At 43.8% G+C, this 21,646-nt stretch overlaps 1 protein-coding gene across 1 annotated transcript; it reads right to left on the bottom strand.

Moving 5' to 3' along the window:
* Nucleotides 1-18,462: 18,462 nt before the first annotated feature.
* LOC134486245 (Y-linked testis-specific protein 1-like) lies at nt 18,463-20,765 on the bottom strand. Its single transcript, XM_063285165.1, has 3 exons — nt 20,631-20,765; nt 18,705-19,576; nt 18,463-18,625 (listed from the first exon to the last, which is right to left on the bottom strand). The coding sequence occupies exon 2, from the start codon at nt 19,420-19,422 to the stop codon at nt 18,769-18,771; it is 654 nt and encodes a 217-aa protein (XP_063141235.1). The 5' UTR covers nt 19,423-19,576; nt 20,631-20,765; the 3' UTR covers nt 18,463-18,625; nt 18,705-18,768.
* Between the last annotated feature and the right edge of the window lie 881 nt (nt 20,766-21,646).

Below are 21,646 nucleotides of genomic sequence, written 5' to 3'. Positions count from 1 at the left end.
CATATTTTACATGTAATTTTGGAAGTTCCTGATATTATAGTTGACATAAAAGACCTTCTCTGACCTAGACTGAAACATACCTTATAAATCTCAAATCTTGTCCCGAGTCTAATGACAGAATAAAGAAAGTCATGAAATGTAGTTACAGTGCTGGCCATTTGTATAAAAATAAATTCCACATTCTGAAGTGCATTGGAAGAGCCGAGGCGACATGCTAGATTATGAATGGTTGACTGTAGCAGAAGGTGATTGCTTGTCAACCCAAGTCACAGTGATTCTCTTTGGAAATATCTCACTGCACATCACACATCAGAGGAGGTGCTATGTCTAAACATCATAGGGCAACTGCATTCCTGAAATGCAAAAATAAGTGAGAGAGGTTTCCATTGCACAGACATACTCTGGCAAGAGACAGAAGAACAGTATGTCACAGATCAAAAAAAAAATTCCTCCAATTATCAGTTACCCTAGTCTATGTCACAGGTGAGAAAATGTCCTCAATTATCATTCTGCCTAGTCCAAGTCACAGATGAGAAAATGTCCTCAATTATCAGTGTACATAGTCTATGTCACAGATCAGAAAATGTCCTTCAATTATCAGTGTACCTAGTGTATGTCACAGATCAGATCAGCCTCCTATGGGGCTCTAGCATTTATATGTTCTCTGAAAAGTCTCCAGCATTCCAAATGTTACACACGTGCAAAATCTATCAGCTGGTCGCAAAATCACGCCCCTGCTAGAGCACGAGGCAAATCATAGTCAGCCACTGTTGAGAATTGGAAGCAACCGCATACCCCACAGCCTGGATTAAAACAAAAACATAGTCTTATAATATTTCTATGTTTTTAAATACACCAAAATTCTCACTGCAAATAGCCAGTTTCATTTGGATATTAGTATAATTGGTTTTCTATCCTTTAATGCATGGAGGGCTCCTGATTAATTTGAATCAGTCTTGCTAGCTTTGTTCTGTGCATGTCACTGGTGTTGAGGTGCATCAGAAGACTCACTGAGACACACCAAACATCTTCTGAAGAAAGATTTTTTTTTCTGCCTGTCAAAAAGAGGGAGGTATCCAAGACAATTTCATCTCTCTTCCTCTTCCTCCCATCCAGTGTTGGGGTTCTGCTGTGCTGTCAGTTGTGGGGGTATAATTGATCGTTCCCACATGCCTTGTAAACCTTGGGCCATTATCTTTCTGGGCCAGGCTTCAGATAATGGCCATACATCAAGTTTTGCTACTACCTAGCCCTGAAAGAGAGCATGAACACATAACCAGCTGAAATGGCCTGAAAGTGCCATTGTGACTGAACGGAGGATGTGTTAGGCATCTTTTTCTAATAACCACCATTTGTGATAATAAAGATTTCGAATCAAAGCCGATGAGTCAAGTTCTTTTCTTTTAATCTGCTTCTTCCAATAGCCCTACACATCCGTAACCCATTTTACTGCCGTCTCTTCTACTGAGAGCGGAGGCAAAGGCTTTCTATTCTCCGCAATATCCCAACAGACTCAGTACTGATTCCTTTGGGCTCTCCGTGGAAGGTACTTTTAAGCCTAAACCCGCAGGCACCTTTTGGCAGGGGGGTTGTGTGGGGTTGAATGTCTCATTTTGTGTGTCGAGCTTGTGCTCAGTTCTCACATTACATTCTCTTATCCGCGTGCTCACCCACACCGATTCATTTCAGACAAAGTTGTACCCGCTTTCTTTTCCCAGGTGGGGTTCTGTTCTCTTCTTGTCTCTTGGGCTTCACGGAAAGGGTCTCACCCAGAAGTCCCCTGAAATAATTGACAAGGTAAAGCACATCGTTGGGTGACCAGCAGGGGTTTTCAGAGCTAACAGGCACAGCGGAAGAAATATTGGTAAGATTTATTAAGTCATGAACTAGTCCCGGGACTAATAATATATGAAAATAAAAAAAAGAAACCCAGCTTAAATAACATAGCACATGCGCACACACACAGAGACACACAGTCCTTCTACACAAGCATGCACATGCTCTCAGGAGTTCACAGTTCACAGACAGGTGACATCTTCTTCTGTTTTCAGACTGTGTTCACAGGTAGCTGAACTTACTGTGGTAAAGACTGCCACCTATTTGATTATTAACCCTGCCTTTCCTCCTGGGCATCCAGCTCAGTGATATTGCCTGGCATCCGTGGACTGAGTGCCAATGCAATGGTCTGTATATATGACTGGATTACTGGCAGCCTCCTCTCCAGCCCTTTGTGTCCTTTCTCCCCTCCTTTCTTGGCTAGCTCTTTGGGTTCTTAGGCTCAAAGTAGGGCAGAGCTATGGGGAAAGGGAAACCTGGGTCCCAGGAGACAATGTGGAGCCATGTTAAGAAGGTAATTGCAGCCAGAGAGGATGTCTTGGCCCTGGGTTGGCAGCTGATATTTCAAAGGCTCTTGTCTGAGTCATTTATTGACTTCCTCTTCAGAGATAACTACAGTAGGAGAAACAATCCTCTCTGTACCCCACCAGCTGGAAAGGAGCTTTCTTTATTGAATTTCCACGTTTCATTTTTCATTTTGTAATGTATGCATCACGTGTACTCACGGTCGTGTGCACATGTTTGTGGAGGCTGAAAGATTGATGTCAGTCTCAGGAAAACCACCCACATCATCTGAAACAAGGACTCCCATTGTCCTGGATCTCACCAGTTAGGCTAGAAAGGCTGGCCCCACAAGCCCCAGGATCCACCTGTCTCTACACATCAGTACCGGATTAATAATATACAGTGTGCACACACACTCCCGGCTTTTTCTTCAAAGTAAGAGCTCGGACTTATGGACTACAAAGTTAAAATAATCAAGGGGCTGGAGAGATAGCTCAGCGGTTAAGAGCAATGACTGCTCTTCCAAACGTCCTGAGTTCAAATCCCAGCAACCACATGGTGGCTCAAAACCATCGGTAATGGGATCTGATGCCCTCTTCTGGTGTGTCTGAAGATGGCTACAGTGTACTCATAATTAAAGTAAATAAATAAATCGAGTTCACTCTATTTGTGGCTTTCATAGGGCTGCATACTTCACTTCTCTTTCTTCCTTCTTCTTTTCCTTTTCCTCCTTGTCTTCTAAGGCTTACAGAAACACAAACACACACACACACACACACACATATATATATATATATTTGTGTGTGTGTGTATATATATATGTATATATATATATGTATATACATATATATATATATATATATATATATCTTATGTGTAGCTGTGCTTTTTTGCATGCATGTATATGTACCTTGGGCATGCTTGGAGCTCAGGGAAGCCAGCAGAAGGTCTTTCCTGAAACCGGAGTTACAGATGTGTGGGGGCTGCCATGTGGGTGCAAGACAGCAAACCTGAGTCCTCTGCAAGAGCAGCCAGTGCTTTTGGCTGCTGAGCTATCTCTCCAGCCAACAGTGGGGTCTCATCCATAATGGCAGAAGGGATCGTGTTCAGTCTTTCTGATCTGGTAGGAGGTAGATGCAAGAGTGATCATGAGAACTCCTGAATTAGAAAGGAAGGATGGGTTAGAAGATTCGTTTCCTACGTCCTGCAAGGAAAAGGCATATAGGATTATAGTTACTGGAGAAAAAGGGACAGCCTCATGCATACATCATTCACCTATTATAGTAAATGTCGACTGGATTGTCCTCTTCTCTACGTAACAACACTACAGTAAATGGCTCATAAAGTAGAAAGAAGTCCCCCACCCCTTTAACAGAAAGAACTTAGATGTGAAAATGTTTTGACAATTAAAGGGTAGGTAATGAGAGAAACATGATACCTGATTTGAGTGAAGGTTGACAAGGCTTCTGAAAGCATTTGAATTGGGAACTGCAGTGGATGTTTGGATTTGTTACCTCTGTCCTCTGTCTGGTGGCTTGCACTGCTTGAGTGCCATCAGTCTTATGAAGATCAGAGTGTGTTGTGGTTAAGGTGGTTAACAGGAGCTTAAAAATTTGTTAATGACTAGAAATTGGAGAAGCAGGGAAGGTGGCCACTATCTGTTTTCTGTTCAGTTTACAAACACAAGAAGATAAACCTATGATTTCCCAGGCTCAGGATGGTGTGTCATTGCTTTTGGTCCTTTTGGAACAGCATCTGTCTATCAACAGAGGGACTTCAACAGAGGGGCTTTCCAACTTACCCTCAGTGACATGGAGACATTTGAGGGTTTAAACCGGGTGACTGCGGTGCTTACTTTTAATTTGAGAAATAGATTGGACAGAATGTACAACATCACTTGGTTACAGGATCAACAACACATCAGAGCCTGGGAACACTGAACTGATTGTCACTGGGATTTTGTGTATGTGGAGTATGTTAAGACAGTGGATCTGAGAGAGAGAGAGAGAGAGAGAGAGAGAGAGAGAGAGAGAGAGAGAGAGAGAGAGAGAGAAAGGGAGAATGAGCTTGATCTTAAAATATCTGTAAAATGTATAATGTGATCAGAATACTACACCTCACACTTCAAATGTATACAGTCTCCATTTGTCAAGCATACTCAATAAATTTCAAAAAGAAAGGTAAAGTGGAGTTGGGACAGAAAGTTCTGGAAGGGGCTAGGGAGAGAGTCTAGCAGTTAAGCACTCACTCCCCAGAAACTTACATAGATGCCCCGTGGATGTGGAGACCATCCTATAAGTCCACCTTGGAAGGCAGAGGCAGGATGCCCAGAGCACGCTGTCTGGAAAGGTGACCCACACCAAAAGGAGCTTTGCCTGTGAGTGAGAGTTGCTGCCACAGTGAACAAGACAGACAAGACATTAAGGATATTTCCTGAGTGTACCTTGGGCTTCCACATGTGTCTGCATGGACATGTGTTAACTGGGTGACTAATCATTTCTCTCTCTCTCTCTCTCTCTCTCTCTCTGTCACACACAGACAGAGTCTCTCTTACACACACACACACACAGACACACAGACACACACACACACACACAGACACACACACACACACTCACACACTCTGAACAAAAAAGTTAAGATCTGGAAGACGGATGCCTAGACTGGATGGATAAAATCAGAAATAACAAATTGTGTTGGAACTCGCTGTGAAGGAAGAGGGGGACCAGAGGGAGAGATGTGAGTGTGGCTGTCTGCTTGTGTCAAAGTGTAAGGCCATATAAACCCAGTGCCACCTACTCCAGAATCTCAAAGCCAAAGCTCTATCTGAGGTATAGAAAGTCAGTGATGCCCGCAGTGTGTGTGTGTGTGTGTGTGTGTGTGTGTGTGTGTGTGTGTAGTCACTTTTGGGGTGAATGTGACCACAAGCCCATACTCATCAGTTCTCGATCCCAAAAGTGCTTTGGCCCCATCTTAAGTCATCACAGCTCTCAGTGCCTGAGGTTAACTGTCTTCCAGAAAGCATCTTAGTGGGGCTGACTAATGTTTCATTACATCACAAGGACATTTTCTACTGTAGATAAAATAAACACATATACTTTAGAATAGAAAAGACTTGAAAAATGGAAGTGGAAAAAATATCACTACCGAGTTTGCATTAAAAAACACATTTATTTTAGAATTCTCCAGGATAGTTGCAATTTCCCATATAACCTACACATGATTTCCATATCTTAGCATCGTACATAATCATATGAAAATAATTAGGAGAAATTAACCTTTGCAAAAAGAAAGTACTTTTTCCTTCCCAGCTCCCGCTCCCACAATGACAACTCTGAAACTGATTATTTATTAACAAATTCCTGAGCCACAAATTTTGGCTCATTCACGGACTAACTTATTTAACCCATTCAAACTATTCTGTCTTCTACATGGTTATTTACTGTGCTTTCATCCCCTTTCTTAGCATCATCCTCAACATCTCCTTTAGCATCTGCCGCAGCGTCCCTCCGTGGGTCTCCTTTTATACACTATGTCCCAGAATCCTCTCTTCCTGCCAGTGTCCCGCCTTCTATTTCCTGCCTCAGCTCATAGGTCATATACTTTTTTATTGACAGGTGATGCTTAGAAGAAATTCTCTCTACAAACCTTGGTGCATTAACATCAACTAAATGACTCATTTTAAGTTCTCGTTTTTACTTTTGTTCGTGCGTCTTTTTTGTGTTATGTCATGTGGCTGCAGAACCTGCAAAGGCCAGAAGAGGGAGGCAGATCTCCAGAGCCAGAGTCAGTTGTGAGGATGCTAAGGGTTCTGAGTAGCTAAGCTATCTCTCCAGCCCCTAAATGACACAATTTTCTCACAGCAAGGGGAAAACTGGACACTACTACTCCTATGCCTTTTCACAGTGTAGATTCCAGTCCACACTGTATTTAGAAGCTAAGTGTCCTGTAAATGTATTAAAGTTTTTTTATTCCCACTTCGGGGGGTACCTATCCCTGCGTTTCTCCTAATCTTTGAAGGTTGTCAAGGTAAGAATGGCCCGTTTTCCAGGCTCTTTGCTTATGGTCCACCTGTCTGGCCTACTGAGCCTTCGTACCCGATCCTGTAGGTCCACGATTTCTGATGATCCCCTCACCCTTTTGAACCCTGATTTCCAATTTTTCTTGTGCAGCCGTAGGGAGGTTTGGCACCATCTGATTTAGTTCAGCCTGTGCTATTTCACAGATAAAGATCCGCTGAACTTTAAAATATTCATTTGAATAATTTAATTTTATATAGATAGTATTATGATCTCTTGTGGAATTCAAATATTTCATCACCAAAGAACTGAATTTAGGATGTTGTGTAACCTTTTAAAAACCATTCTCTGGTTTTAAATTTTGGTGTGTGTGTGTGTTTGTGTGTGTGTGTGTGTGTGTGTGTGTGTGTGTGTGTTCATGTGTTTCACAGTGTCCAGGATCCCATGTACAAGATCTGCACAGATAAATCCCAGAATAGACGGGTGGAGATTATGGAAGCTCCTTTACCCCAAATGAGGAACTACCGGGAACTGATGACTATAGGGCAGAGGGCCCGTTTTCTACATGGATTTGGCCCTTGATGGCTGTCCATGCTCCCCTGGATGTTTGTACTCACCCCCACACATCTAGTCAGAATGAAATGGACTCAGCAGTTTCTATTACAATGCAGATGGAAATTAGGAGGGAGGAAAGGGGAGGGATCTGAGGGGAGGGGATGGGGACGGATTTGCTCAAACACATTATGTGCATGTACCAAGTTCTTAAGGAAAAAAATTAAAACAAAGTAAATAAATAAATAAATAAATCTGCTCATGTGTGCACATGTGCATGGGTTTATGTGTGTGGGGGGGGGTTGCAGCACCCTGCTACAAGAGGATACCATGCAGTATCTTTCTCTATGTCTCTCTGCCATTTTCTTTTGATGCACTGTGGTGGTTTGAACACGCTTGGCCCATGGGAAGTGCCACTAGTAGGAGGTGTGGGCTTGTTGGAGAAAGTGTGTCACTGTGTAGGCCGGCTCTGAGGGCTCCTAGTGTTCAAGTTCGGCCCAATGAGGAAGATGGATGCTCTTCCTGGCTGCCTGTGTCTGCAAGTCTCTTTCTGGGCTGCCTTCGGATTTAGATATAGAACACTCTCCAGCACCATGTCTACCTGGACTCTGCCATGCTTCCCACCATGATAATAATGGACTGAACCTCTGAAACTGTAAGCCAGACACAATTAAATGTTTCCTTTATTAAGAGTTGCCTTGGTCATGGTGTCTCCTCACAGCAGTGGAGCCCTAACTAAGACAGGTGGTGTCTTTGCCTGACCCCAAACTCTCATATTTTCATCAGGGCTGGAAGCCAGCAGACCTTAGTGACTCTGTTCCCCCTTGCTGTCCCTGGGGTTACAGGTTTCCCCTTCCTGTTTCATGGTGACTGGGATCTGAGTTCGGGTCTGCTTAGGCAGCAAGCCGTTTCACCCTCCCATCCTACTAAGACCCATTGTGTGGTTTTTAAGGCTTACCAGACGATTACAGTCAACATGCAAACACAAATTAGAGATGGCAAGTGCATCTTGACTTTTCCTGGTTTTGGTATATTTGAGTTGTTACAGTGTCTTGACTTCACCTTGTTTCTGTATATTTGAGTTGTTTCAGTGTCTTGATTTCACCTTGTTTCGGTATATTTGGGTTGTTTCAGTGTCTTGATTTCACCTTGTTTCGGTATATTTGGGTTGTTTCAGTGTCTTGATTTCACCTTGTTATGGTATATTTGGGTTGTTTCAGTGTCTTGATTTCACCTTGTTTTGGTATATTTGGGTTGTTTCAGTGTCTTGATTTCACCTTGTTTCGGTATATTTGGGTTGTTTCAGTGTCTTGATTTCACCTTGTTTCGGTATATTTGGGTTGTTTCAGTGTCTTGATTTCACCTTATTTCGGTATATTTGGGTTGTTTCAGTGTCTTGATTTCACCTTATTTCGGTATATTTGGGTTGTTTCAGTGTCTTGATTTCACCTTATTTCGGTATATTTGGGTTGTTTCAGTGTCTTGATTTCACCTTGTTTTGGTATATTTGAGTTGTTTCGGTGTCTTGATTTCACCTTGTTTCGGTATATTTGAGTTGTTTCAGTGTATTGATTTCACCTTGTTTCGGTATATTTGGGTTGTTTCAGTGTCTTGATTTCACCTTGTTTCGGTATATTTGAGTTGTTTCAGTGTCTTGATTTCACCTTGTTTCGGTATATTTGAGTTGTTTCAGTGTCTCGATTTCACCTTGTTTCAGTATATTTAGGGTGTATCAGTGTATATGAATGATAGCTGACGATTGGGAGACATAGCGCGAGATGGGAAGGAGAGTGAGGATGCAAAGATCTATCGGATCCCTGCCACTTGCCCTTGCATTCAACATTTCATATTTAAAAGCACAACAACCACCACCAACTACAATAGTCAACAACAAGTCATGCATGCAACAGACTGGCAGAGAAGACACTAAAGGGCATTACATACTTTTAACCTCACTTTCTACACTAAAGCCTCATGTATTGAGCCGATGGATTTTGTTGTCAAACCCTGATGATTAATCCCTAGATGGGAGCCCCTAACACTGAGATGAATGACTCCGTGGTCGAAGGGATAGGCAGAGCTCTCGATTTCCTTTCCTTGTGAAATCAACCCAGTAGGGAACTAATAATGACAGCTCACATATATCAATAAAAGAGCCTTTCACACTGACGATTGGAATTGTCACTATATATCCCAGTTCTTTGCATTTTATTTTCATTAGTATGTTGTTTTCAGCGCCATGCTTGCTACATAGAAAACTGTGCATTTTCTACACTATGTACCTCTTGGGGGTGCATTCTGTAAGCTAAAGGCTAAATCAATCCATATCAAAGGGTTCCTCCATGTCCTGTTTACAGAACTGAAATTAAACTGTTTTCACAAAACATTTCGCACTTGCCTGGCTCAGTGTCATTAAAGCTTGAGCGTGATTTTTCCCCATGGTCTCAGCTGTGGGAACACTTTGTCTCAAGCTGATGGCTCTGTCTAAGAAGGTGGATTAATCTTTCAGGTTGTGCCCTAGCAGAAGTAGGTCACTGGGGCAGGAAGGAGGGAGCTGGCTGGTTCAGACCGAACTCTTGGCTACCTGATCCACCCAAATATAATCAGGGCTTATGCAGGCTCTCCGTGACACAGATCAATACACTGTTGCCATGTGGTCATTGCCCCGACAGTCTGAACCCAATGACTGTGAATGTGGGCCCTTAACAATCCTCTATTCCTTCATATTGATTGTGTCATGAATTTTGACACCTTGACATAAAAATAATGAAAGTGTGCATCTGCATGTGTGAGTGTGTATGTGTGTTTGTGTGTGTGTTAGAGAGAGAGAGAGAGACAGACAGAGAGACAGAGAGACAAGAGATAGAAAGAGACCAAAAGAGGGAGAAAGTACATTATATTAAGTACGTATAATATCCTCCTTGAATAATAAGGCAGTCAATTGGTTTGATTTATGTTCAATATTTGAATTCTTTAGACACATACAGCCTTATATTACATAGCTAAAGCGAATAGTCTAAATTTTTATTAAATAATTAATTGTGTTTATCGTTGAGAATTTCATGCATATATACAATGAAACATGGCCATAAACTCTTCCATTTCACCCTCTGCTCTCCCCAAATTCCCTGCCAATAACCATCCCTCAAAATTCATATCCTCTTTCCCAACGTATAACCACTAAGCCCGATTAGCATCGGTTATGTACTTATGGGTGTGTGACCATCTAGAGGAATGTGGGAATTCTACCAGTGACCAAACCCTCAGAGAAGAATGATTCTTTTACCCCAGCAGCCGTCAGCACCCGAAAACCTCCTCAGTAACGGATTCTGTCTAGCTGGTGGTCCTTTATAGACCTCTGCAGGTGACCACAGCTGCTGTGAGCTCACGATTGCAGCAGCCACGTCCTGTCCTGAAGGCAGCAAACCACAGCCCTTCTTCCCACCCTCTGGGTCTTACACTCTTCCCACCTCCTTGTCCAAGATGCTTCCCGAGTCCCAGGAGTTTAAAGAGACTGAGTGCTCATCCATAAATGGGGCATCTTTATTGCTTCCCACCCTAAACTGCTCTCTTAAGAAACTTTATTTTAGGGCTGGAGTGATGGCTCAGTGGTTAAGAGCACTGACTGTTCTTCCAAAGAGGCCTGAGTTCAATTCCCGGCAACCACATGGTGACTCACAACCATCTGTAATGGGATCTGATTCCCTCTTTTGGTGTGTCTGAAGAGAGTGACAGTGTTCTCACATACATGGAATAAATGAATAAAGCTTTAAAAAAAAGAATCTATTTAAATTTTAACTGGAACCTGAAACTTTTTCATTTTATTAACCTTTATAACATTTACACACACACACACACACAAACACACACACAAATACACACACACAAAAACACACAAACACACACACACACACAGAGAGAGAGAGAGAGAGAGAGAGAGAGAGAGAGAGAGAGAGAGAGAGAGAGAGATCTAAAGGACTAAAATATACTCCTAAGTCAAAGATAAAGCCCAGACACTTGTCAACAGGATGGTGCAGAGTTAAGGGTGGAATGACCGTGGAGCCTCCAGAAGGCAGGAACAAGAGACAGTGGCTCTACCAGGGAGGGCGTCCTGTTTTTCGATGCCTTCAAGACCAGGATTGGTGAACTGCAGACTAGCCGTGTGGGTGTTAGCCTGCAAAGTGCACTTTGTATGGAGACTGAGGTGGGCTGCCCAGGCTGCCTTGGTGCCCTCTCACGTCTAGGATTCCTAGGAGAGTAGGAAATGTTTCACCAGTTTCATTGAAGCTTGTGAATCTGGAAGCTTGTGCTAAAACTGGACACTTAAAAGTTACTAGTTATTAGAAATTGTGTTTAAACTTAAAAATAATTTCCTCATTTGTGTGGGCTCACCCGACACGTGCAGGCAGTGCTTACTGATTGATCATGGCGCCGTTCACTTCCGACCTCACACAGACCCTGATGAGGATTACTTCCGGTGCTGTGTGATTTATTTCTTCTCCTTCCAATGACGGTGCAGACTTGAACCATTTCCGGTGTCAGCACTGAAATGACGTAGTTCCGGTTTCTCACACGCTTCCAGCATCTAGGTTGAGTCCTTGACATGGGACGTCCGCCGCACGGCACAGCGTTCCGTCGGGCTGAGCAAGAGGGATCTCTGGTTTGGATTGTTTTCTCTGCCCAAAGCACATGGATTAAATTCGCAGACGCCATGAGTCTATAGTGGCTTCTGTGAACTCTGTGTGGTTATTATCTTTTCAAAACCTCTTAGTTCTTGGCCGAGTCGCTGACAGCTGCCTCGCTCTGTGAACTGGCTGCCGTCGTTCTACTACAGCGATTTGATCGATGTGTCGCCTTCATTTGTCAGCTCTCGTAGCTCCATTTTCTGAGAAAGGTTACGTCCCTCTGTGCGCATGGCCTCAGGTTTTGGACGCTACCTCTTAGGAGGTCTCAGGCCCTTCCTCTGAGGCCCTGCATCCCTGCAGACAAGGAGCTAAAGTCTTTGAAACAAAATCCAGTAACTCCACGGCGGCTTTTTCATGCCTTTTGAGAAATCCGAGGACAAGTCTTTTCACTGGCAGCTATTCACACACGTTACCCTCTCTCTCTCTTTTTTTTTTTTTTTTTAGTTCTTTTTACGGAGCTGGGCACCGAAACCAGGACCTTGTGCTTCCTAGATAAGCGCTCTAACCACTGAGCTAAATCCCTAGCCCCACATGTTAAACTCTTAAGTCGAGATATCCAACCTGCGTTTTCATCCTAATATCAACAAACACATGAGTTACCAGTAGATTTATTGAAAGAATCAAGTATGAGTTTGCACACTCCTTTGTCTCTCTCTCTCTCTGGAACACAATTTTTCCACTTTGAAAGCTAAAATTTCTAATTTTATTCAAGTCCATTAAAATCCACATTGTTCTTAATTTTTTGATGGGAATGACTTTAGTTATCTACGAGTGACCTGCTCTACCCCCCTCTTTCCATGACTGAAAGGAAGGCTATTTTAAAAACAGTTCTGCCTAATGAAAACCTAGTTTTATCTTTTGTCAAATATTATTTCTTGACTTCTGAATTTTTTTTTAATACCAATAAGGCACCAACTGTTCTCTAGATGTCTCCCCCGCCCCCATATTCTTTATTCTTTGGTAAACATGGGGTGAGCCCCCTCTATGCTCATTATCAAATGCTTCTGATTCGATTTGTGGACAAAAGCAACCTACCGTCTGTCTTTTTCTAGTGGTTTTCCTTTTCAGGGAAAGAGAAATACCAAAGTCTGCCTGAGAATTAGGATTTTTCAAAAGTCTCATCTCATTGTGGACTGCAATTTCCAAAGTTGACATTCATTAAGGGGAACGGATATGAACATCCCATCACGATTTGGATGTGTATTATTATTTCTTGTTATATGTATTTTCTTTTGTGACTTGATATGTAAGCTCCCCACAGACAAAAAGAGCTATCGAACCAAGTTCCCATCTTCCCCTCTCTGTAAGTTGAGATTTCTAAGGCTGAAGAGGAGAATAAATCAAAATGAAGCGAATCTACAGATGTTGTCCACATACTTCCTAGAACAAGAAACAGAGAGAGACATGTTCCAGGAACACGTGTATCAGATGGACCAGTGAAACTGCAGGGGCCCTTGCTAGATCTAAAATCCCTGTAAATGGTGTGTGTGTGTGTGTGTGTGTGTGTGTGTGTGTGTGTGTGTAAACCTAGGTGTATATGTATATGTATATATGTATGTATGTCTTAGGGTTTTACTGCTATGAAAAGAAACCATGACCAATGCAAGTCTTACAAGGACATTTAGTTGGGGCTGGCTTGTAGGTTCATATGTTCAGTCTATAATCATCAAGGCAGGAGCATGGCAGCATCTAGGCAGGCATGTGTAGGAGGAGCTGAGCGTTCTACATCTTCCTCTGAAGGCTGCTAGAAGACTGGCTTCCAGGCAGCTAGGGTGAGGGTCTTAAAGCCCACGCCCACAGTGACACACCTACCCCAACAAGGCCACACCCACTCCAACAAGGCCAAACCCCCTAGCAGTGCCACTCCTATTTGTCACTATTTGTCTTCAAACTTGAAACTTATTCATAAAACTGTTCAATGGACAACAGGTAACTTTAATGAAATAAATACACAAGGATTAGAAAAATACACAGGAAGATGTGTGCCTTAGTTACTGTTCTATTGCTGTGAAGAGACACCATGACCAAACCAATTCATGACAGGAAACATTTAATTGTGGTCTTACAGTTTCAGAATGTGAATCCGTGACCATCGTGGTAGACACCATGACAGCAGGCTGGCAGGCAGGCAGGCCTGGCTGAGTAGTTCCTGAGAGCTCACATCCTGCTCCCCAGATGAGAGAGAGAGAGAGAGGGAGAGAGAGAGGGAGAGGGAGAGAGAGGGAGGGAAGGAGAGGGAGAGGGAGAGGGAGAGGGGGGAGGGGGGGAAGGGAGAGGGAGGGAGGCAGAGGGAGAGGGAGAGGGAGGGAGAGGGAGAGGGAGGGAGACGGAGAGGGAGGGAGAGAGAGAGGGAGAGGGAGGGAAAGGGAGATAGAGGGAGAGAGAGAGGGAGAGAGAGAGAGAGGGAGGGAGGGACAGGGAGAGAGAGAGGGAGAGAGAGAGAGAGAAGCCTGGTGGGCTTTTGAAATCTCAAGGCCCCACCTCCCATTGACACATCTCTTTTAACAAAAACACAACTCCCAATCCTTTCTAAACAATCCACAAACAGGAAACCAAACACATTAAAGTATTTGAACCTCTGAGGGTCACAATTATTAAAAATCCTAAAGTATGTTTTTTGTTTTTCTGTTAAAAGAAATCAAGTAATGAGTGTCCATCCCATTTGGTACATTTCATTTCGTTTGTACATTACATTATCGTTACATTTCATTCCTCAGAGGTTAGGGTTATTTGCATAACATGTTTCCAATCAAGCCATCACTCTCCCATAAGCCAAAGGCATCATACCTCCCCGCTTTTTACTTGATTATCCACATTGGCGTTACTTATCTGTACTTAAACATATCCCTTCATCCTGAATTAGTTCAAAGCATGGGGAGCTATTGATGCACAATTAATTGCTATTCATAATGGGATAAAACAGAAGCCAACATGATTGAGTCTATTGTTGCTGGGAGCTGAAAATTTCCCTTCCATTTAATAAAATGTGATAAATATGATTTTAACGCAAGCCTAGAAACCCCAACGAAGCCTTTAGTTTATATTTGTTTCAGTATTTCCAGATCATTCTCTGTGACACACAGGAACCTAGAGGAGGAGAATTGTGTGGAGTCACTGACACACACTCAACCAAGGATTCGTTTGCACAATAAGGAGATATATCCTGTCCTCTGAGAGTTGGCCCCAGGACTCCCAATGATCTAAAAGTCCTCAGGTTCCTTGGATAAAAGGACACTGCATTTGCATATAACCTATGTAAGCCGCTTGTATACTCTAGTCATATTTATATGTGTGTGTGTGTGTGTGTGTGTGTGTGTGTGTGCGCGTGTGTGCTTAGAGACATGTAAGTGCAGAGGCTGGGGGAGGGTAGAGCGTGTTCTGCTTCTTCATTACCTACTGTATTCCCTTGTGACAGGGTCCCTGCTGAACCTGACGTGAGGCTCACTGTCAGGAAGCCCCGGTCATCCTCCTGTTCCCATACCAAGCCCTGGTGTTTGCATGTGTGACCACACACTTGGCTTTACCCCTCTGCCGTCTCCCCAGACCCTCCTACATTTTAAATAATCTCTGCACTACTTTGGTACTTAATGAAATTAAATCATGAGGGGCTGTTATTTAGGAGATTACAAGAAAAATGGTTTGTATGTGTTCAGTACAGATATGGTATTTATAAACCACTTTTATTAGTTACTTGAGAACTTTATACATTATATAATGATAGAATTTACTTCTCACGTCTCTTCCTAACTCCTCCCAGATGCATCCACACCTCATCACTTCTCCCAACTTCAAGCTCTCTTTCTGCCCTCTGTAATAACCCACTCAAGTCATTTATGCTGCCCATAAATTCATGGGCCTTGGGCAAGCCCCTGGAGCCTGGCCAGCTTGTCACCAGCTATATCTTTGTAGAAAACTGACTCTCCCTTTCCTGTCAGCTAGGGCTGAGGGATAGTGGTACTGTCGTGTACTGAAGACACTGCTTTGTTCTGGTTCTCGCTGACATCTGTATCTTATACTTCCACTCCCTCTTCCTTGAGGGTTCCTAAGACTCAACTCCTTCCCTTTTTGCCTCTCTCTGTGAGTCTGTGCATATGTGTGTGTGTCTATATTATAGATGTCCCATTTTACATTCAAGCACACACATGGTGGGGGTCGTCTTTACAATTGACTGCGGACAGTATCTCACCCCAGACAAAATGCTGCAATGCAGACATGGTGTAGCTCAGTCCAGGAAAGAAATAGGGTATGTTGAGAAACCTGCCCAGCTCGTTCTAGTGTGAGGTGACGTTTAGACCTCTGACACAACCTTTTGGCCCTACCCTATGGGTTTAAGATACACATTGTCCCAGTACAGTGTTCAAAGGTGGGACTATGAAAATTGATTGGACCCTGTGGGCTGTAATCAATGAGTTCATCTGTTGATGGATGTGTATGAAGGTGGTGGGAAACTAGGAGATAGGAAATTAAGGGACTTGGTCATTTGGGACGTGTCTTGGAGGGTGTTTTTTTGTCCTTGGTCTCTTCCTGTGTTGATGCTTCTTGGATGCCAGTGAGGTTAGCAGTTGAGCTCTACCGTGCCCCTTTCATGGTCATGTGACAATGGACCAAAACCTATGAAACCATGAACCAAAATAAGTTTGTTTACTATGTGAGTTGCTAGGCAACGTGTAAGAGTGATGAATGGATTAACATGAAAGTGGCCAAAAGTGATGGTGACCATACCAGGTCAGGTCCGGATTTGATGTAGGACTCCATAGCATTGGCTATGGAGTGGCACTGCTTACCGTCTTGCTCCTCATGTCTTGCTGAGCTTGCTTTCTTATAGAACCCAGGACCACCAGCCTAGGAATGGTGCCGCTCACAGTGCCCTCCAGCTGGATCTTATGGACGCATGTTCTCAACTGAGGCGCCCTCTTCTCTGATGACTCTAGCTTGCATCACATTGGCATAAAATCAGGGCGGTGGTTACAATGTGATTGTCCCATGGGAAGTGTGGCACAAGTAGGAGGTGTGGCATTGTGGGAGTAGGTGTGGTCTTGTTGGAGGAAGCATATCACTTTGGGGGTGATATGCTTCTTCTCCAACACCATGTCTGCCTAGACGCTTCCATGATTCCTGCCATGATGAAAATAGACTGAACTTCTGAACCTGAAAGCCTGCCCTAATTAAATGTTGTCCCTTGGGGTTGGGGATTTAGCTCAGTGGTAGAGTGCTTGCCTAGGAAGGGCAAGGCCCTGGGTTCGGTACCAGCTCCAAAAAAAAGAAACCCCCAAAAAAGTTGTCCCTTATAAGTTGCCTTGGTCATGGTGTCTTTTTGCTGCAATGAAACCATCAGACAACCAGCCAGTATAAAAACACCCAAATAGCAGAATTAATCAACGATAGAAAGTATTTTCAAGTCCTGCAGTGAGAAACTTATTCTTGAGAGAAGAAACAAGAATGAATTAGTCCATGATAAGGTTGTCTCCAAAGACACTCTTGGAGTGTAGATGTGGCTCAGGGAGACCCCATGGAGTGCACAGGGGCTTCTCAGGAGGAGAGAGCTACATGGTCAGGAACCACAAAGCATTTTAAAGTCACGGCAAATGGCATAGGAAAGAGCTCAGCACCTCTGCACTGGAGGCACCATCAAGAGTTTCTGAGGATGAGCTCACATGTGAGTAAAAGACGGGAACTTCCTGGGGCTAGATAGGGTAACAGGGCCCACAGGTGTGAAGGAAGCCATCCAGTCGAAGGAGAGCCAGGCTGGACAAGCCAGTGCAGGAGCTCTTTGTGGTCATCAAGGGGCATTGAGAAGAGACCTCAAAAAATATTACAGGATGCAACAGAGTCTAACGTGCTCAGGGAAGCTAAACACAGGATCCACATAACACCTGAGAGAAGGTCACGGCATCCTCATCTTCCCTTTTAAATTACTTTTTACTGATAATACAAAATAATGGGCTTTATGATACTTTCAGGAATCGATAGATATAAACTTAGTTTGGCATTCACTACTCTTGAGTTATCCTCATCAAAATGTCCTCCGTGGGAGCCTCCACCTCACATCCACCTTCTGTAGTGATGTCTTGGCTGTTCTTTAAGGATCCAAAGAGACCAATATGGATACGGCCCAAGTTCAACTCATTCTAGACACTTTCTCTTCTTCCTGGTCTCCTGCTTCACTTTTTGAGAACTCCATATTGGAATTCCTTCGTCCCTCAGTGTCCTCTACTCCCTCATGTGTTCTTTAGTCTTTCTTCCACATCACCATCAATTTAATCTTTCTTACCCTCAGCCTGGTCTATTCTCTGCATGTGAAGGTGGGATTTATTTAAAAAGATGACTTTAGGGGCCTGGAGAGATGACCAATGGATTACGAGCTTGTCTGCTTTGAAAGAGGACTTGGATTTGTTCTTTGAGCTCATGTCCAAAGGCTCCCAACCACCTTTAATTCAAGCTCCAGGGGACCTGACTACTCTTTTCTCTGTGGTCTCCTTTATTCATGCCCTTCCCCCACCCACATAATTAAAAATAATACATCTACAGATGAGAAACAGGTTTCATTAGGTTTCGTTAGTCAAACACTCCCGACCTTCTCTGATTCTTAATCTGCTTGGATCAGTTTATTGGTTTTCCCCTTGAGTTCCAAGACCACCTCCCTGTTACCTGCCCCTCTTTCCCCAACTGTCTGTTTCTTCCTCAAACTTCACATCAGAGAGTCTATCTATTTCTGGCCCCTCTCCACTGCTTCCTAAACATCCATCTTTTTTCCCCCGTGCCATCCCTGCTCCTCTAAGCCTCATCTCCAGTTCTTTTCTCTCCCTAAAGACCAGACCAGCTCAGTCCTGTTTGTTTTAGTCTACGTGACATTAGACTTACTGTTCACAGCCTAGACCTTTCCGGCTTCCTCTCGATTGTCCATCCACCACCGTCCGTCTCCTCCACCAAAGTGTTCACACACAACACGTCACATCGCACATTTTAATTTTTAGAGCAAAACTAATTCAACTGGAAAAGATACTGGAGTTGTCAAAGGCCCTTGGGTATCTGAAACACAGAAAAACATACATTTTCCCTCAATCCTATAAATTACCCATCTATGTCTCCCTCACTTTGTGCATTTCACCTTAATGGATCTTTTCCACCAGATTATAGACGTAGATGTGGATGTCGCCATCAAACTTGGTGAACTACACAGAAGGCTTGGCTAGAACTTGGTAAATGACTTTGTCGATCTGTTTGGACCCGTCGCTTCTGGTGAACTGCACACATTGACCGGTTAAGATGTCGCTGTCAATGTCAGACTTCACCTCTGCTGGAGGATTCTCTGGAATGATACTGAGGTTACCTTCTGCGTAATCATCCAAGAGCTGGTAGATGTATAGGACTGTATCTTTCTTGTAGGTGATGTAAAACCAGTCCTTCATGATCGGCACCTGGGATGGGACCACCCCCCTCCAGTTATCCTTAGAACCATGTTTGCCCTCAAATTTATGCTCCACAGCTCGGCCAACCATGGCACTGGCGAGATGGGCATCTTTCACTTGAGGAAACACTACGTTGGGAGTCAAGACCTTAAGCTTTAAAATCCTCTCATCACTGTGAAGTTCCAGTCCGTAGACACAATCAATTCCATCATACTTGACCAGATAGAGAGAGGGATTTGTTGACAGTTGATCTAGAATGACGGCTTTCCATTGGGTGACGGGCTCATCGCCTTCCTTCCATCCATGAGAAATTCTGCATCCCACAATGTTCCCCAGGGCCTGGGGAGAAGGCCTCCTCCTCCTCCGCTCCTGGAAGGATGGTGTGCTCATCCTCCTCAGACACATCCTCTTCTTCATGGCTGTAGACCTCGTGTGGTAGGCCACGGCATCCTGGTCCACTGTCTTGTGGCTAACGTTCTGTGTTCAGGCTTCACACTTGCCCGTGGCCTGGGTTTGAAGAGCTCGCCTGCTTAAACCAGACACAATGCTGTTGCCGCTGTCATGTGAGTGCCTGCAAGAACAATGGGGGTGGGGTGGGGGAGGGCGCTGGACCAAGGCTCTTGTCTAAGAGAACTTTGGAGCAGGTGAGGAAGGTGATGGTAGACAGGTTTGAGCATCTGAATCTTATTCTGTCATAATCAGAAGTTCGTAAGAGGGCTGGGCAATGGTGGAGCACACCTTTACTTCCAGCATTCAAGAGGCAGAGGGAGGCAGACCTCTGTGAGATCAAGGCCAGCCTGGTCTACAGAGTTAGTTCCAGGATAGCCAAAGCTACCCACAGAAAAACCCTGCTTCAAAAATCAAAATCTAAAGTTCAAAGGGAAATGAACAAATGGTCCTCTACAGCTCAGAATAAGATATTCAGACACATTTCTTCAGCCCGAGGCACTTTACCTCTGCTGAGGAACCTCTCCTTGAATGTCTAGGTCAGTGTGGGATTAAGTATCCCTGTCCCCCACTTTAAGCAAGCAGAACAGAGAAAGGATAGCAAAGGAGCCAGAAGGATGGCCACACCCCTCTTCTACCCTCTAACTATGAACTATGTGGCAACATCCACAAGTGTCTGCCCAGAGACACAGCACACCAGTCCACTGGCTTTCTGTATTGTGCATCCTGACCCAGACCCAGGTTTATTCCGCGAAGCTGTTGCATCTTCGACCGCAACAAGAGCCTTTTGTGTAGGCAACAACAGCCACTTAGAAATAATATCTCCTGGGTTTGGGATTTAGCTCAGTGGTAGAGCAGTTGCCTAGCAAGCACAAGGCCCTGGGTTCGGTCCTCAGCTCTGAAAGAAAAAAAAAAAACAAAGGAACCAAAAAAAAAAACCAAAGAAATATTATCTCCTAAAATGCACAGGCACAGAGAGGAGCTTTGGCATTTTAGTAGAATTATGAATTAGATATTGTTAGCAAAGGATGATAAACTCCGGAGACTGACTAGCCTAGACCATCCTCCGACCTCTCAAACGTGGAAGACATCAGAACAGACGGTTACTCGCTGTACGAGGGAAAACTTCTAGCTTTCTGTGCTACAAGGGTCCCAGTTATCTTCATAAATGTATTTACCGAGAGAAAATGTCCTAGTCGTCCAGATTCTGTCTTCTGAAACCGGTCAGGCATCAAAAGGCTGTTGAACAATTGTGGGGTTCAGGAGCTGAACTGGCTTTCACACCCCGCTGCGAAGATAGTGAACCCACCTTCAGGGGAGTCTAGCGCCCCCAAGTGGAAGAGAAGCGCAACCTCCGCCCAGTGCTCTGTGACATCATCCAGGCTCTGCTTACGTCATAGAAGCCCTCTCAGTCCAGTTCCTTCCCTAGTTACGCTTAGAAACTTCCAGCATCTAGGTTTTAGCTTCTCATGTAGCCTCGTGGAGGCCCAAAGTAAAGTCCCCACCCAAATATTCTGATGACTCGAGTCACAGTCTGCCCATGTAGCTCTTTTCATGCATTTTATTTTTCTAAAAAGTCTTTGGTTTCTGATTCACCATCATCCTTGGTGGTTATTTTCCCAGCTCCTATCGTTCCTTTGGTTATCTTTAAGCCATTCTCCATATCAGAAATATTGGTAGGCTCTCTCTCCAAGGCAGGCCACTGGATAGCCCCCCAAAATTAGCTTTATCAAACCCACAATTAGAGGAGGGCCATTTTTATTCAAACAAATCTGGAATTTGACAGGATTAAATACCTTGTATTGAAGTCAATGGCGATCATGAATTATGGATTCTTTGCAAAGAGGGAAAAAAAATTAGCTCCTGGACCTGCTTCCAAAGTCGGGATAAACTGATGATAAACCCGATATCGACCAGTCATATTTTAAATGTCTTTAAAATTAACCGCACTTCTGGTTACAAGGAATTTATTAGATCAAATGCAGCAAAACAGGATGAAATAGATGAGGTAATTTTATTTTTGAAATATGGGTAGACAGAATACTGGATGCAGGTAAGGATGGAATTTACCTGTAAATTACAGGGCACATTAATTGTTTGTGTCACATAGTTCTTCAGATCTTCAAAAGGATTCTTTTCAGAACCCTCCCCTGTCCCCACCACACTCTGACCTTCCCTTCCCTCTTCCCAGTAA

Source organism: Rattus norvegicus, chromosome 3 (genome assembly GCF_036323735.1).
Source record: "Rattus norvegicus strain BN/NHsdMcwi chromosome 3, GRCr8, whole genome shotgun sequence".
NCBI lineage: Eukaryota > Metazoa > Chordata > Mammalia > Rodentia > Muridae > Rattus > Rattus norvegicus.
Note: the sequence above shows the minus strand (reverse complement) of the source record. Positions and strands in the feature narration are given on the sequence as shown.